The sequence below is a fragment of the Oenanthe melanoleuca genome, chromosome 1A, assembly GCF_029582105.1.
Source record: "Oenanthe melanoleuca isolate GR-GAL-2019-014 chromosome 1A, OMel1.0, whole genome shotgun sequence".
NCBI classification, from domain to species: Eukaryota; Metazoa; Chordata; class Aves; order Passeriformes; family Muscicapidae; genus Oenanthe; species Oenanthe melanoleuca.
Window position 1 is genome coordinate 10,131,517 of NC_079334.1, and position 14,335 is coordinate 10,145,851.

At 44.2% G+C, this 14,335-nt stretch overlaps 1 protein-coding gene across 1 annotated transcript; it reads right to left on the reverse strand.

Annotated features, from left to right (window-relative positions):
* Window positions 1-426: 426 nt before the first annotated feature.
* KLHL42 (kelch like family member 42) lies at window positions 427-13,988 on the reverse strand. The gene is made up of 3 exons (XM_056511125.1): window positions 13,019-13,988; window positions 6,558-6,751; window positions 427-2,877 (listed from the first exon to the last, which is right to left on the reverse strand). Exons 1-3 carry the CDS (start codon window positions 13,903-13,905, stop codon window positions 2,426-2,428), a joined length of 1,533 nt encoding a protein of 510 aa, XP_056367100.1. The 5' UTR covers window positions 13,906-13,988; the 3' UTR covers window positions 427-2,425.
* Between the last annotated feature and the right edge of the window lie 347 nt (window positions 13,989-14,335).

Consider the following 14,335-nt stretch of genomic DNA (forward strand, 5'->3'; position numbering starts at 1 on the left):
GACTGCAGTACTTTTAGATGTCAGTGTGGGAGGCATTTAAACCATGGACTGACAAAAGGGTTTGACTGTATTTACAGTCAGATGCATCTTTGTCTTCTGCATTTGAGCAGGTTTTCAAGGTGGTCACTTGACTGCTGAAAGTTGAAACCAAAAAAAATCCAGTATGGAAAGGCCTCCTCTGAAAAAGAGTAATTACACCAAGAAGATGATGTCATAGTTTTTTGAATTATGACTGCACTAAGAAATGAATGGGTTTGAAAGGATTTGATACACCCCACTGCAAACCTAGGAGTGATGAGGTTTCTTGGTTAATTTTCTAGGAAAGAACGCTGCAATTTGGATGTGATTCCCTCCACCAGGAGTGGTCACAGCTGACTGTAGAATACTGAATCTGGAAGTGAAAGAAATTTAGGAAAGCAAGTAGCATAATGTGACTGAGAGAATTTATTACCAGGCAATGGCATCCTGCTTATATTTATTCTGAAACACTTCTGGAAGAAGCATCTTATTAAAGTCACCTTATTGCTCCACTGCAGAAGAGCAATTGTGTGGCCTGATATTGCTGTCAAAACACAGCAGCTGCACAATGTCTTCAAAGGAAATAAAAACACATCAACATGGGCTTAGCTAATTGAAGTCATACAGAGCTGAGTGACAAGCACCAGTTTGGGCTGAGGCAGGACATTCTCCACCAGGCTGCAGAAGTTCCACCCAAAAAGGTGAATCTTAGACATCCAAAATACCTTGTGTTGTGGCTGCTTTCATCCCAAAAATGTTCAAACACAAATGCCCTCATTCTGGAGAAGTTTCCTGGGATTTTCTCTTTGGGCTGCTACAGGTGATGGGAAGCACCAAGATCAATGTGTGAACAGTGATTGGCAAGGCAAAGATTGATAACCCTTTAGCAATAACTAATTTCATTCAAAACTGCAGAAAATCAAGGAGTTACAAGGACCTTGAGGGAACCACTGCTGTCTCCTCCTCTGTACAACAGGCCCCTGTCTTCAAAGGAAGATTCAGATTCTTCAATTTTCCTGAAGAAACAAAAAAGACATCTCCACACATTAAGAATGTGTTCAGGTGCTTTAAATCTCATCATGTGGATAAAGATCTGGAACTGAACCAGCATCCCTGCAATGTGTTTAGCACATGTCTAGCCTGGCTCTTCTCATGGTCACCCAGAGCTTTTCCTCTCCTTGCTGTGAGGACACACATTCCAGACCTGGGCAGGCACCTCAAGAAGATGCTTTTGCACTTGTCAGCTACAAGGAGAAAAGGGCCAACCATAGTTGCAATTCTCTCAGGCAAGAGGCAGGAACTGGGAGAAGCTCCTGCAGTATCCACGCCAGAATCCCCACGAAGGAGTGCTCACAGTGACCACCTTACAGTGCCCTTTACAGAGAGGAACAACACTGGGTGGCAAGCCTGGGGCAATCTCTCCTGGTGACACAAGGAAGAGCCAACACTCACATGTCCCTGCTCTGGGGGACATGCTCAGGGAGTCATTTATAAGAGCCAAGTCTCCCGTGTGTGTCCCACAGGAGTGTTACCAATCAGGATGTGCCTGGAGCAGGATCACCTCTGCACGTGCTCAGGGGCATTTTCACAATATGCAGCTTGTTGCCAAATCTTTAAACTCGGTTTTAAGCACTACAGAACATAACAAGGTAAATAAAACTTAAACCTTTATGACAATTAGGAAACTTCACCCTTTCAATAAAGTGCCTTTTTATCTCTATCTCAATAGTAACAAGAAATGCTGCCCAACTTCCATTAAAGGAACATCTACTTCCCAAACAGCAACTGTAGCCTGTAGGTAATTCCTACCTGTCCCTGGCAAAGCATTGCACTGCAAATAATCCAGAAGAAGCTCTTCCTGATGGGACCCCAATTGCTGGCATCTTTGAGAACATCTTGCTGCCATGGAAGAGATTAAAATAGGATTGTATGAACAATTTTAAATAGTGTGAATTTGACAGAACATTGCTTGAGTAAAAACTGTACTTTGAAAGAAATAAATCTTGTTTTGGTTTTGATTATACTAATCATTTACTTTATTGAATTGTTTCCACTTTTAAAATGTATATGTTTTGTTCTGTGCTGTATATTAAGATGAAGAATAAAACCAGATTGATCAGTTTTGCCTTTGGAGCTCCAGTATCAGTTGCCAACACAATAATTTTACGTTTAAATTGCAAACAATACCTGCTGAAATTTTAATCCAAACCTGTAAAATTTTCAAACCGACATCTTAAAACCGTTTCTGGAAGCATTTCTCTTCATAATGGATTCTGAAACCTTTTTAGAGAGCGGAATCAGTATTTTATGCCTGCATTATGCAACCACATTACATTTGGAATTATTCAGAGGGAGTAATATTTCATCAAAGAACGATTAATGAACTGGAAAGAAAACTCTTGTGCTGTTACACTTCTCGCCCATCAGGCAAGTACATGGAACAGATCAGAATGTTTTGTCCAAAGGCTGGGAAGCGCCCCAGCGACTCCCAAGTGTCCGTGAAGATGTTGTACTTCAGGAAGAGACGCTGCTCCAAGCTGGAGGACACAGTAATATTCCTGCTCAAGATATAGACTCCATCGTTGTGGAGAGTGCAAGTCAAGTTGAGGCCGGATTTGGAGGAGTTCTCATTGAGGTAGAGCCACTCTTTGGTGGCAATGTTGTAGGACTGCACGGTGAGCACGTCCTCGCTGGGGCTGGATCTCTGGCTGGGTGCGAGGTCCAGGATGCAGCCCCCCACCAGGTAGATGGTCTCCTCCACTGACAGCATCTGCTGCTTGCGGACGTGCACGTCGCACAGCTCCAAGTTGGTCCAGGAATCAGAGGTGGGACAGTACTGCAGGATGCTCATGTTCCTGCCTGAAACAGAGAGGAGAGACGTTCACAAATAAGTAATTCTGTCAGAAGGCACTTGTGGGGGAGCGTTTTTCTCTGCTTTTACTGCACATTGCTCACACACTTGCAGAGCAAGCCAGGGGAGAAATGGTGATCACTGACAACTGCAGCTCTTTGGCCTTGACAAGAAACTTTGAACATTCTGTTCCTTGGCATAGGGGAAAAAAATTATGCTACTTCTGGCACATTACATGATGTAAATTGTCTGGGCCCTCAGATTTTAGCAGAATAATCCCTACATTTTAGCTTATGCTTTTAATTTTGTCTCTGACTGATGCATAAATATTTTTTACAAAGAGGAAAATGGAGCAATACTCTCCTCTCCAGAAGTGGTCACAGATGAATCAAACTACCATGAAGACAGTACACTTCATGAATGGCTGTCAAGTGTTGATTTATCATCCAAGCTTAACTTTGATACTTCGCATTTCATTCCATAAACCCAAGTTTTATGGAATAAAATTTGTAAAGCTGGTTACATTTCAACAAGTGGCCTGGATGACCTAAGGGCACCTTATAAAGACAGAAACACACACTGTCAAAATCATCTAAGAACCAGGAACTCTGTGCCCTGCCATTAGGCAGAGGCTCAGAAAGAAGCTGCAATCACCTCCATAATTCACAACTCAGTGGGTGCACGTTTGCAATAGTGTTCTTCCACTATTACATGGCCACCCTGACTTATAGTGCAGTGAAGACCCTGGCTGCATCCAAGACTTCACTAAATTATCACAGAAAGCACACGACTCAGTAAATTCAGTTCCAGTCTCTGGAGATCTGAGCTCAAATCCAATCTCAAGTGACAAGAAGGAACAGGTTTGTAGACTCCAGACAGGTCTTTTATTAAATCTTCTCCACGTTACCAGTCTGTCCTTCATGATGACTTCAAGACAAGCTCCCAGGGGGAAGAGCAGACAGGGACATACTGACAAGTTCTGTAAGGGCACAGGTATAAATACCCAGAAATATAACTGGATTGTCATGAATGAAGTGCATCAGTGGCATGATCAGGGAGGTGCTGCTCCATCCAGTATCTGCACTCTGATTATTTTCATGGCAGTGCTCTGTGAAACAGCTCTACGTATAGATGATCTTTGCCTACAACCAACCTGTCATTCTCTGACTCATTAAGGGGAGCAGAAGTCCCAGTTAAGGCAGTGTGAGTACCTATAGCAGTAAACTTCCCCTGGAAAATGTGTTATTTGAGAGGAGGTGTATGAAATAGAAGTCCATTGCAACGTGGCCCTCACATACTCAGTTCACAGCCTGGATCTTTTATATCCACTGAAACAACAACAACAAAAAAAAAAAACCCAAAACAAAACCCACAATACAAAATATGAACACTATAGTGCCTGACTTGGAATTTCTATTAGGATCTAGGTTCACAAGTGAGAGCTGCAAACTCAAGAGAAGTGTCATTATAATTTACAGTGGGAAATTCCAGATCCTGCCACCTTTAGGAAAGTGCTATCTGAGGAGAAAGCTCTACACAAATTTACATACCAAAACTGAGGTATATACAGAAATAACAAAAATTACTAAAAATAACCGAACACAAAAAAGATTAATTCCTGCATGTGTTTTACGCAGTAAATATAGCAAACCAGCAAATAAACCTTAGTGTTTCTCAGAGCTTTAGGTCTTAACACTTTCTAACATTGGCATAATTCTAAAGGACAATCACCAGTGTAACTGTGGCAATTCTTGTTTTTAAGCCTGCTACATGTCCCAAGCCAAGATGTCACAGAAAAAATGATTCTAGACCCTTGCTAAGGAAATTACCTATAATAAGCACAGGTGTTTGTAGTCCTGAGTGATCCCGGATTCAAACAGAAGACTAAATGTGCTAGTTATCCATTGCTCAAACCTTCCTGTTGTTATACTGCCTTATTTCCATTGAAAAAGGCTTTTAGGAAAAGACCTGGGAAATGACAGAGGTTCAGAGGGCAGCAGCAATCCCCTGGAATGTGGAGAAAGCCAGAGGTAACTCACAACCCTCCTTCAGCTGAAACCATAGGCAGCAAGTACTGAATCAGGAGCCTGACAGAGGGCAGCAATCCTGAATGCACATGCCTTGTTCAGGAGTTTTAAAGGAATGGGATCTGAATCAGCAATATGCCAATATTCCTCTTCATGACACCAGGATTAGACAGCCTGATGAAAGCACAGCACAAACATCAGAAAAAGGACTTGCAGAGTGCAAAGGGTGTGGAAGAAAATTGTGTAGCACTCTTAACCAAATCAGAGGTTTTTCAGGTTACCTCTTCTTTCTCTCTCTAGATAAAAATGCCAAACCCCTAACCCTGGTCTTCAGAGACACTTCCCACTAACTTGTTTCAACCCCTTCTCCTTGTTCTCTTGTCTCTTAGGATGTCCCCCTTTGGATCTGACTTCTCAGCACAAGATGTGCTTCATGCCAGACATCTCAGAGTCCCAGTGCTGGACATGAGGGAGCACAGTGGCCCCAGCAGATCCTGTAGTGGGGATGACCAGAGGACTGGAGTGCAGCACACACAGCACAGCTCTCCATATAGACACAGGTACATTTTCTCCACAGAAGCCACCAGGCTCTGGTCAGAATGGTCTGGACAAAATGACTTTGAGGGTTTTCATTACCACAAGGTCCTTATGGGGTGGCAGTGTGTCTTCTATAAACTTTAAAATGATTCAGAGCTCAAATCTGCCCAGACACTAGAAGCTTGTTCTAACTGCAGTTTAGCTTTGCTTGCAGTACTGTCTGTAAAAGCTAATCTGTCTTCCAATTTCATTCTCTGTTTGGAAAGAAAACCCTTAAAACTGCTGTGGTCAACTGAAGTGGGCAAAGGCCAAATTCAAACTTACGAAATCCTGGTAAATACTGAACATTTGACATGTTTAAAAAACTGACTTCGAAAGCTCTGAGAAAATGTCTTCCTCCCAAAAAATGGCACTATGTACTTAAGGAATGAACAAATGGGAGCTCTTTTTAACTGAATGTGTTTGCCCACTGGATTAAAAAAAAAAAAAGTAATTGTCAGAAGAGAATGAAACTTCAAGTCCTGCCCTCTGCACAGTGCTCTCTGAAAATTTGGTATAGAAATTAAATAAGCTAAAAGTGTTGTTTCTTGCTTCAGCTTTTGATTGCTTTATTAAGTTATTAAGGTAAAGATTGAATTTGCCTCTGAAACAATGAAATACTGTAGTGAAAAGACCATGACATCTATTAATACATGGGAAGTACTAAGGCAGGCAGATATTTTCTATGAATTTTTCCTTCTGACAGCCTAAACCAAGTATTTAAAAAGTAAACACAATATATCTGTTGAGACCTCTCTGTACTGTGTGATCAAAATCTAAGAAAAGGAGAAGTGGCTAAGCTGGGTGCTGAAGTACCCATCAGTTTGTTCTCTCCAAGTAATAGAGCCCCAGGTCCACACAGGCTTTGAAAAAAATACAAAGACCTGATTCTTCCCTGACAGACCTATTGTTTTGCTTTGTTTGTCAATTATTTTCTACCAGCAATTTATTTCTATATGTTTTGATCAGCATTACTCTACCTTCTACACCAGTTCAAAAGCCTTCCTGAAAAACAGGAGAAAATTTCCAAGGGCCTTGGAAACAACCAGGTAAAAACCAACAAGAAGTAACAGCAAACTTGTTACCTCGTGCAGTGTAACCTCCAATAACATAGATTTTGCCTTTGCATTCACAAGCTGAGAATTCTGCAAGAGGGTTTGGCATGGACGCCACGAAATTCCACCAGTCGTTCTCCGGGTTGTAGCACTCCACGTTGGAAAGGGACTGGCCACCAATGGCATAGAGCTTTCCACTGACAGCCAGGAGCTTGAAGTTGGATCTGAAACAACAGATTGCAGCACTGAAATGAGGTGCATCCATATACAGAAATACAGAGGAAAGTTCTTCCTACCCAGGCTCTGACACACTCATCACCACTCACAGCTTGCATCCCACTTGAGGATCTGCAGCATCTGAACTCCTCTGTGCAAGGTCAAAATGCTGTAACTGCACTGCAATTACTCAGGACAGTAACCAGTGGCAGTTTGAATGCTACTGATGATGCTGCTGAGACTGAGGAATATTTTATTTTGTATTTTGGACTGTGCCAGTTCAGGTCTAGATGTTCAGTTAACCAATGTGCCCAGCAGACAGCTTGTTTTTATTAGGCTTTTAGCAATGTGGCCACTGGTAGAGAACACACAGTGAAGGATATAATTTCATTTAAAATTGCAGAAATTTCAAACAAGACTTGATGGATGCCTACAAATGCATACTTATTTTAGGCTGTATTACAGAATCTCTTTAATAACCCTAATAAAAAAGCAATTTAAAGTGGAACACATTGAATCCTGTTCTGCAAAAGAAAGAAGAGTGAATCTTCTGTACCCTATTCAGCATTAAACTACTAAACGCATCCTCTGAAGCAAGACCAATCTGTACACTGTGTTCTCCCCATAGCTGAACAAAAATTATATTGCACCCATGAGCAATGCCCTCCAAACTGGTCATTTATTTCTTAGTCTGTTCCACTATGCTCTCGAAATTCACCCATGGCAAAGAGCAATTTTCTAACTCCAGAAGCACAGGAAATCTCCTATGTCACACCCTGCAGGTCACACAGACACAAAAAAATGGTCCATGGGTATTAAAGGAGCAGGTCTGGAGGAAGAAACTGGAGGATGTGAAGACAGAATTTGTGTATGCAGCTCCTCCTTCCAGCTAGGGCAGCTGGTCTAACAAAGGATGAGCTTTTCCTCTCCCCAGGAACAGTCTCACTGCCTAGAAAGGTTGTTCCTTCTCTTCTGCTGATTTGAGATTTTACCATAAGCATCCCAATTAACTGGATGTGTGGCAGTCCCTGGAGTGCACCAGCTCAGTGGAAACAAAACAGGGAACTGTGTTATGTTTGTAAAACTGAAATTATGCTTCAGACCTGCACTGACCTGGGCAGCAAAGGGAATTCCACCCTGCAGGAATCCAACATCCAAAATTTACTACTAAGTACTTTTGCAGGGTTTTGTCTGGACAAAATGAACCCTGCCTAGCTGTAGACTGCCCTGCAACTTCTTTTTATTAAATGTATTTGGAAAAAGGATTTGTTTCCAGATGGAAGCACTTTGTTCTTGTCAGCCTCATACAGCTTTGGAAATGAAAATGCTCCTTTGAAGGAATTAATTGCTTTTTATTCTTTTTTTTTTCCCCTGACATTTATGATTAGGTCAGTCTGTTCATATTCCCTCAATAGCAATTATGATTTTCATTTTAGAGAATCCAGAATAACACGGCAATCAAATGCAGGTATGAAATGAGGATAACTACTCACAAAACATCATGATTTTCAAAGCAATATACCTGTTGTGAAAGTTAGGACAGAAATAAAAATTTCCAAAAATTAACAAAGGGGAAAAATCACTGGGAAAATTATTTACTAAAATACAAGCAGCACAACTTTCAGCTTTAAATATTCTAAAAGGAGATCACAGACCGTTTTGTCAGTCATTTAACTACTTCCAAACACTCATTAAAATGGATGACATTCAGTGGAGGTATTTCAGATTTATGGTATTCATTAACAATAAGGTTCATTTTACTGTAGCAGCAAGTATCCATCAGCATACTTTATATGAAAGTTTGGACAATGGCTCAATATGTTATGAAAAACTTCTGCCATTCACCTTTCCATGCCAGTAACAGCAGGTGTCTTTATGGAGAGTGCAGATTAGGAAATATTTAGTGCATTTTTACTCTCTTTTAATATGTTGGAGCAGCTGGAAACAAGGAAAGTAAACACTGAGCAGGGAGCCAGCTCTCCACAACCAACTGTTCCATGGACTACAGCCTGGAAACAGTGGGGCCAAATCCATCAGATTCAACCACGACTGAACTCCACTCACACCTGCAACTTTTCTGAAGCTGAGGGACCAAGATGTACTTTCCAAAAACCAGGCCTGGAGGGTCCCTTCTTTCTGGGACAAGCTGAGGTACCAGCTGCCTTCTGCTGCCCCCATTCACTCAGAACAGGACCCCAGGAACATCAAAATGTGGGAGCTGTGGGGTTGTGCCATCCCTCAAAATCCCTTCTTCACTCTACAAACTGCAAAGCACTGTGTGCACAAAGGAAGGAAAAGATCATGCATGCTCAAAGGAGCTGGAGGTCAGAGAGGTTTTCTGCACACAGGGACAACATTCCACAGCTCCCCAAACTCCCCCCACCCCATGGCTCTGGATTGTGTCAGGTGTATCTGCAGGCTATGGAGGCAGTGGCTATGAAGGACCAGCACACATGGTTTTTGCTCACTGACAATCTCACTTAGTGTACAACAAAAAAGAGTTAGCCCAGATACTGGGGAGGACTTCCTGATCAGAGGGGTGGCTAAACATGGGAACAAGACATCTGGGAGGAGGATTCTAGTGTAGGTTGGAATCTACACTGCTGGAGGATCTCAAGAGCAAGTTGAATGTGGATTTATTTGCAAGGTAGCCTTGGTCCTGCTGCTGAACACAAGCCTTGGATTAACCAAGGTTGTTTCTTCCTGCCAAATGATCAATTTAATCTTAAAATTTCTCAAAAATGAGATGACTTCTTTATTCTAGACGTAAAGCACCTACAACAGAGATGAGGAAAGCACAGTTATGGAGCAATTCCGAAGCATTTTACAGATTTTCAATGAGTTCCTTGTTTTCCATTTTTTTTTGTATTTCTTATGTGAATTTCCAGAGTATACTGCATCAAACATGCAGCTTTAGAAGTGTGTGATACATTTGTGGTAAGTAAGGTATGGATGGTTCTAATTTTAAAAAATTTTGAAGTCTACTTTCTTCCAGCACAGAAGAGTTTTGAGTGAATTTTAAAAAACAGTAAAAAAGGGGGAAGGAGAAGGTCTCCTGAACAACTAGTACTCCCCAGAAGCATCATCTCCTGTCCTCCTGTAAGAGTCCTCAGAGTGGCAGCAGTTCAGGCACAGATTGCTCACAAGAATCATGTTCCATGTGCATAATTCCAACCTGGAGCTTACATAGGTCTTCCAGGCCTATGAGTAGGAAGGTTCTGAAGGAAAACAGAAATGGAATAAACAGCTCTAACTGGCACATGCAGTAGAAATCCCATGAGCATATTATTTTTAAATAGCAAATTTCAACAGTGTTCACTAAAAAAAAAAAAAAAAAAAATTTTGGAAAGGCATTCAAGCACATTAATGCAACAGTCCCCTATGCACTTTGCACCTTCTTGACACCAAAGACCACAAGTGATCTTGGGCAACACTTACATCGAGCTGCTTCTATTAAAAAGTCCAAGTCATTCACTCTCTTGAGAATTCCAAGCACAGAAACACCTCTAGAATGAAAAGGTCTAGAAAATATGATCTGTTGTGGACTATTTGTGATCAGCACTGGATTTAGCACTCAGCCAATGAGAAATTCCATGCTCAGCCCCAAGCTTCCTTTGTGAGCCCAAGCACATTATTTTAGCTCCCTTAGGAACACATAAATTGGGAATAATACTCTCTGAAGCTCCTGGGAGCATCACAAGAACATTATACAGGAGTTGCCTATTGTGAAAAAGTTTGAAACTAAAGTAGTAAGACCTGAACACCTAAATAGAAAGCCAACAGTGAAGACCCAAACCAGAATGGCCACTGAACATTCAGGTGGCTTTTGTCTTCTATTTAGAAGTAAGTTAAGAGTGTTTCATCTAAGCATGCAGAGAGAATCCCAGCATCCAGGGATTCTTCATTATGACAATGGAAATAATTAATCATAAAAATACCATAGAGCTTAAAAGGTTTGTTTAGGGCAGAAAACTCTTATATGAATAAGAAAGCAGCAAAATTAGATCTTCAACTCCTCAGCCTTCCCTCAAAGCCAACACATGCAGTCACTCATGAAGAACAAATCCAGATCCTCTGCTGTCTGAAGTCAAACCAACTTCAGTGGAAACTAGAGTCCTCCCTGAAGGTATGTCAAATTTCATCCATGGGATGTAATTATATCAGCTGACATAAATTCATTTGCCAGACAGTCCCATGGCCATAATTTCTAAGCAGAAGGTTGGGCAACCACTCTCCTTATTTTACTACAGCATAACAAACTAAAAATACAATGCCAAGCAAACTGCAGCTCTAATTGCAGCACAGAAGTGTGGCAGACAGGCATCAGCACTGGACATTGTAGCATGCAAAACCCTCACCTTAAAAATGGCCTTGCTCTTGGCTCCTAGGGCACAGGCCATCCCTCCCTGCCACAAAACACCAAACAGGGAGCTGACATGTTATGTCAGACAGAAAAACTAACAATTAACTGCAGAGCTGAGACTCCATGAAGCTGGTAAAATCAGAAATGTGTTTTGTGAAGGGGTCACCTGAGTTTCCAAAAAAAAAAAGCTCCCCCAGTTACTCAGGGAGCAACATCCTCACTACTACTTTGCAGGTGTAATTCTGGGTACTTTTTGGCCTGCAATAACTACCATGGAATGTAAGAATACATATTATTCCAAAAACATCCATTTTCCTGCTGCCTTTCTGCAGTAAATGATTAATGTGAAATTCTATTCTAAGGAACCTTGGTGTCATGTGTGACAGGTTTGAAGATTAAGTTGGTGTGGCAACACCACTGAAAACAGTAATAGGAGAAAATATCCATGTATTTATTTCAGGTACAATGATTATGCATCCTAGCAAAAACAAAAAAATAGGACAAGTGTGGAGGAAAAAAGGCTGATCTAGAGTTTGACTGCACAAACTGTATGGTGCAAAAAAGGGGCCTTGAAAAAGTATTTCTTAAAAACTCATGTTGCAGAGTCAACACACACAGAAACAGCTCTCTTGCTACAGACATCACACAAACAGAGCCTCGTGACTTGATCAATGTGGGACTTCTGTGATGAAGTTAATTTCCATAGGAGACACTGTGTGGGCTGACCCAATCCTCCTTTTCTGGCAAGGCCAAGTGCTCCCAACCCTGCTCACACAGGTCCTGCCATCCAATGAAGCCAGCTAAAACATCTCAGTTCCCCAGGGAACTCTGCTACAGGCTCAGCCTCTAAGAAACAGGTCTGTAAGAAAATGTGTTTGTAGTGTTTAAAAGCCAAACATTCATTTTACAGATGAAATCTTTTTTCCCAGCGCCGTTCCAAGCAGTCAGAAACACTGAGAAAAATGGTTTCTGATAGTTGTGATGACTGATTAGGGAGGTGGTTATTTCAGTAAAATTCTCCCAATAAAAGAAATGGGGGGGAAAAAAAAGGTGAAATAGGAAAGACTTAATTTCAGGTCTAATCCCTTTTCTGAGGGGGTTTAGGTGGCAAAAGCTAAATAGAGCCAGGAATAGAGAGTGCAGTTTAACTACCCAGATACAAAATGTTTATGCCAGCGGCTTGGGTCTCTGTGCATGCTCTTCCAACTCACTGCACACCGAAAAGGATTTCCATTCCACAGTGAATTGTGACCTCCTGACCTTTTCTTTGCCAGAGAAAAAAAGATAAAACTTACAATACTTTTACTAAAATGGAAACAAGGCCAGTTTGTTTCAGTGACATGAAGTGTGGTTAAGGTAGAGGAGCCACAACCTGGCCAGGGAGAAGGCCTCTCTTCTTGGGCCCTTCTCAAGGCTAAGTCTCTATTACTCTTCCAAGTAAAAATTACGTGTTTCTAAATGCAAACTAAAACATCAATGTGTAACAAATAGTTCAAAAGGATAAAGGTAAAAAAAGAAAAACCATCAAAACGATGAATGATTCCCAGATGCAAATATTCCCATCAAGTGAGAAATTTCTCACCATCTTCCTGACTTTTTTCTGGTATTTCACTGAAGTGCAGGCCTAGGAATCATTCTGATTTTTATGGAAGTACAAACCACTGGACAACGGCAGCAACTAAACTGTTTTGGCCATCTCCAGCTCTGGTATAGCCTGTACATCCCCACTAAGAGCAGGAAAACTTGTCACCTACTTAACTGGAGTTAACAATACACCACAAAGAAAGCAGGAAAGGAATTTTCTCATTGGGTTTCCTTGGTGGTTCAGAGCACGGACAGGTCTGCATGGCGTCCCTAAGGCTGAGCCAGTGAGTGACCCAGAGGATCGATCTCAAGAGCAGACGGGGGTTACCTCTTCTGGTTCATGGAGGCCAGCTGGCTCCACTCGTTCAGGCACGGGTTGTAGCAGTGCGCGGCCGAGATCTCCTGGCTGGTGATGCGGTAGCCGCCGACGATGAACAGGTAATTGTCCAGCGTGGCCGAGCCGTAGCCGCGGACGCTGACCAGGTCGGCGGGCAGGTTGTTGGCCAGCGGCAGCCACCGCCGCGCCTCCTCGTCGTAGCGGAGCATGGCCCAGGGCGCGTCCCCCGCGGGCAGCCCGGGCGGACAGGCGCCCATGAAGTCCCCGAGCAGCACCAGCGTGGCCGTGCCCCTCATGCGCCGCTCCCGCAGCTGCTGCTGCAGCGCCGGGGGCAGCAGGAGGTGCGGGCGGGCGTCGGGCCTGCGCAGCACCTGGTGGTAGTGCGCGGCCATGAAGTCCAGGCAGGCGTCGTGCAGGTCCTGCAGGCCGTACACCTGCGCCAGGCGGTGCAGCTCGAAGCAGTTGCCCAGCCGCACCTGCGACAGCAGCAGCCGAAGCAGGGGCGTGACCTGCAGGTAGGACGCGGCCTCCACCAGCTCCTCCAGCAGCGGCGGCTCCTCCTCGCCACCCTCCTCCTGCTCCAGCCTGGCCAGGCAGGACGTGTTGATGAAGTCCAGCACCAGCTCCAGCCCCAGGGCGCTCAGCCCCCCGCGCAGCAGCTGCTCCTCCTGGCCCTGCCCTGCCTCCCGCATTCCCGAGCGGTAGAGCGCTCGGAAATAGTCGCTTTGCTCGATCAGCTTCCTCTTGCACACCGGGTAGCACTTGTCCCCCAGCCGGATCTGCACCACCTCCTCGCCGGCACCGGCCCCATCCCCTGCCTCCCCTTCCCGCTCCTCTTCCTCCTCCTGCCGCCGCCGCCGCCGCTCCGCCAGGGACATCGCTCACCGCGGGCCCGGAGCCGCCGCGCCGGCTCCTCCTCCGCCGCCCGGGACGGGACGGGACGGGCCAGGCCGGGCCGGGATGGGCGGAGCAGCCCCGGGATGCCGGGCCTGCAAGGAGTGACAAAGGGAAGCGAAAGAAAAAAAACCACAAACAAAACCGCGCACGGGGAGGAAAGAGAAAAAAAGCCCGAAAAAGGCAATGTTGAGCGCTCCGGCGCTGCCCGGGGGCCCGTCAGGGCATCCCCCACGCCCAGGCAGGGTGGGAGTCAGGGACGCGGTGGAAAGGCCGGTGCTGGGCTCCAGAGGCGCAGCGAGTCCCCCTGGGGCTCCCCTCTCCTGATTTGGGCCGGGATCGCAGCTGCAGCCGCGGCTCGAACCCCTTGCCATAAATGTACCGCCGCATCCCTGGCCAGGGCCAGCATTCCCG

Excerpts from the sequence above, each read along its gene's own strand:
- KLHL42 (XM_056511125.1), bottom strand. The coding sequence starts at position 13,905 with ATGTCCCTGGCGGAGCGGCGGCGGCGGCGGCAGGAGGAGGAAGAGGAG. Across the intron at positions 6,752-13,018 it reads GCCTCCATGAACCAGAAGAG|ATCCAACTTCAAGCTCCTGG; the intron begins GTAACCCCCGTC and ends CTGTTGTTTCAG. Across the intron at positions 2,878-6,557 it reads TGGAGGTTACACTGCACGAG|GCAGGAACATGAGCATCCTG; the intron begins GTAACAAGTTTG and ends TCTCTGTTTCAG.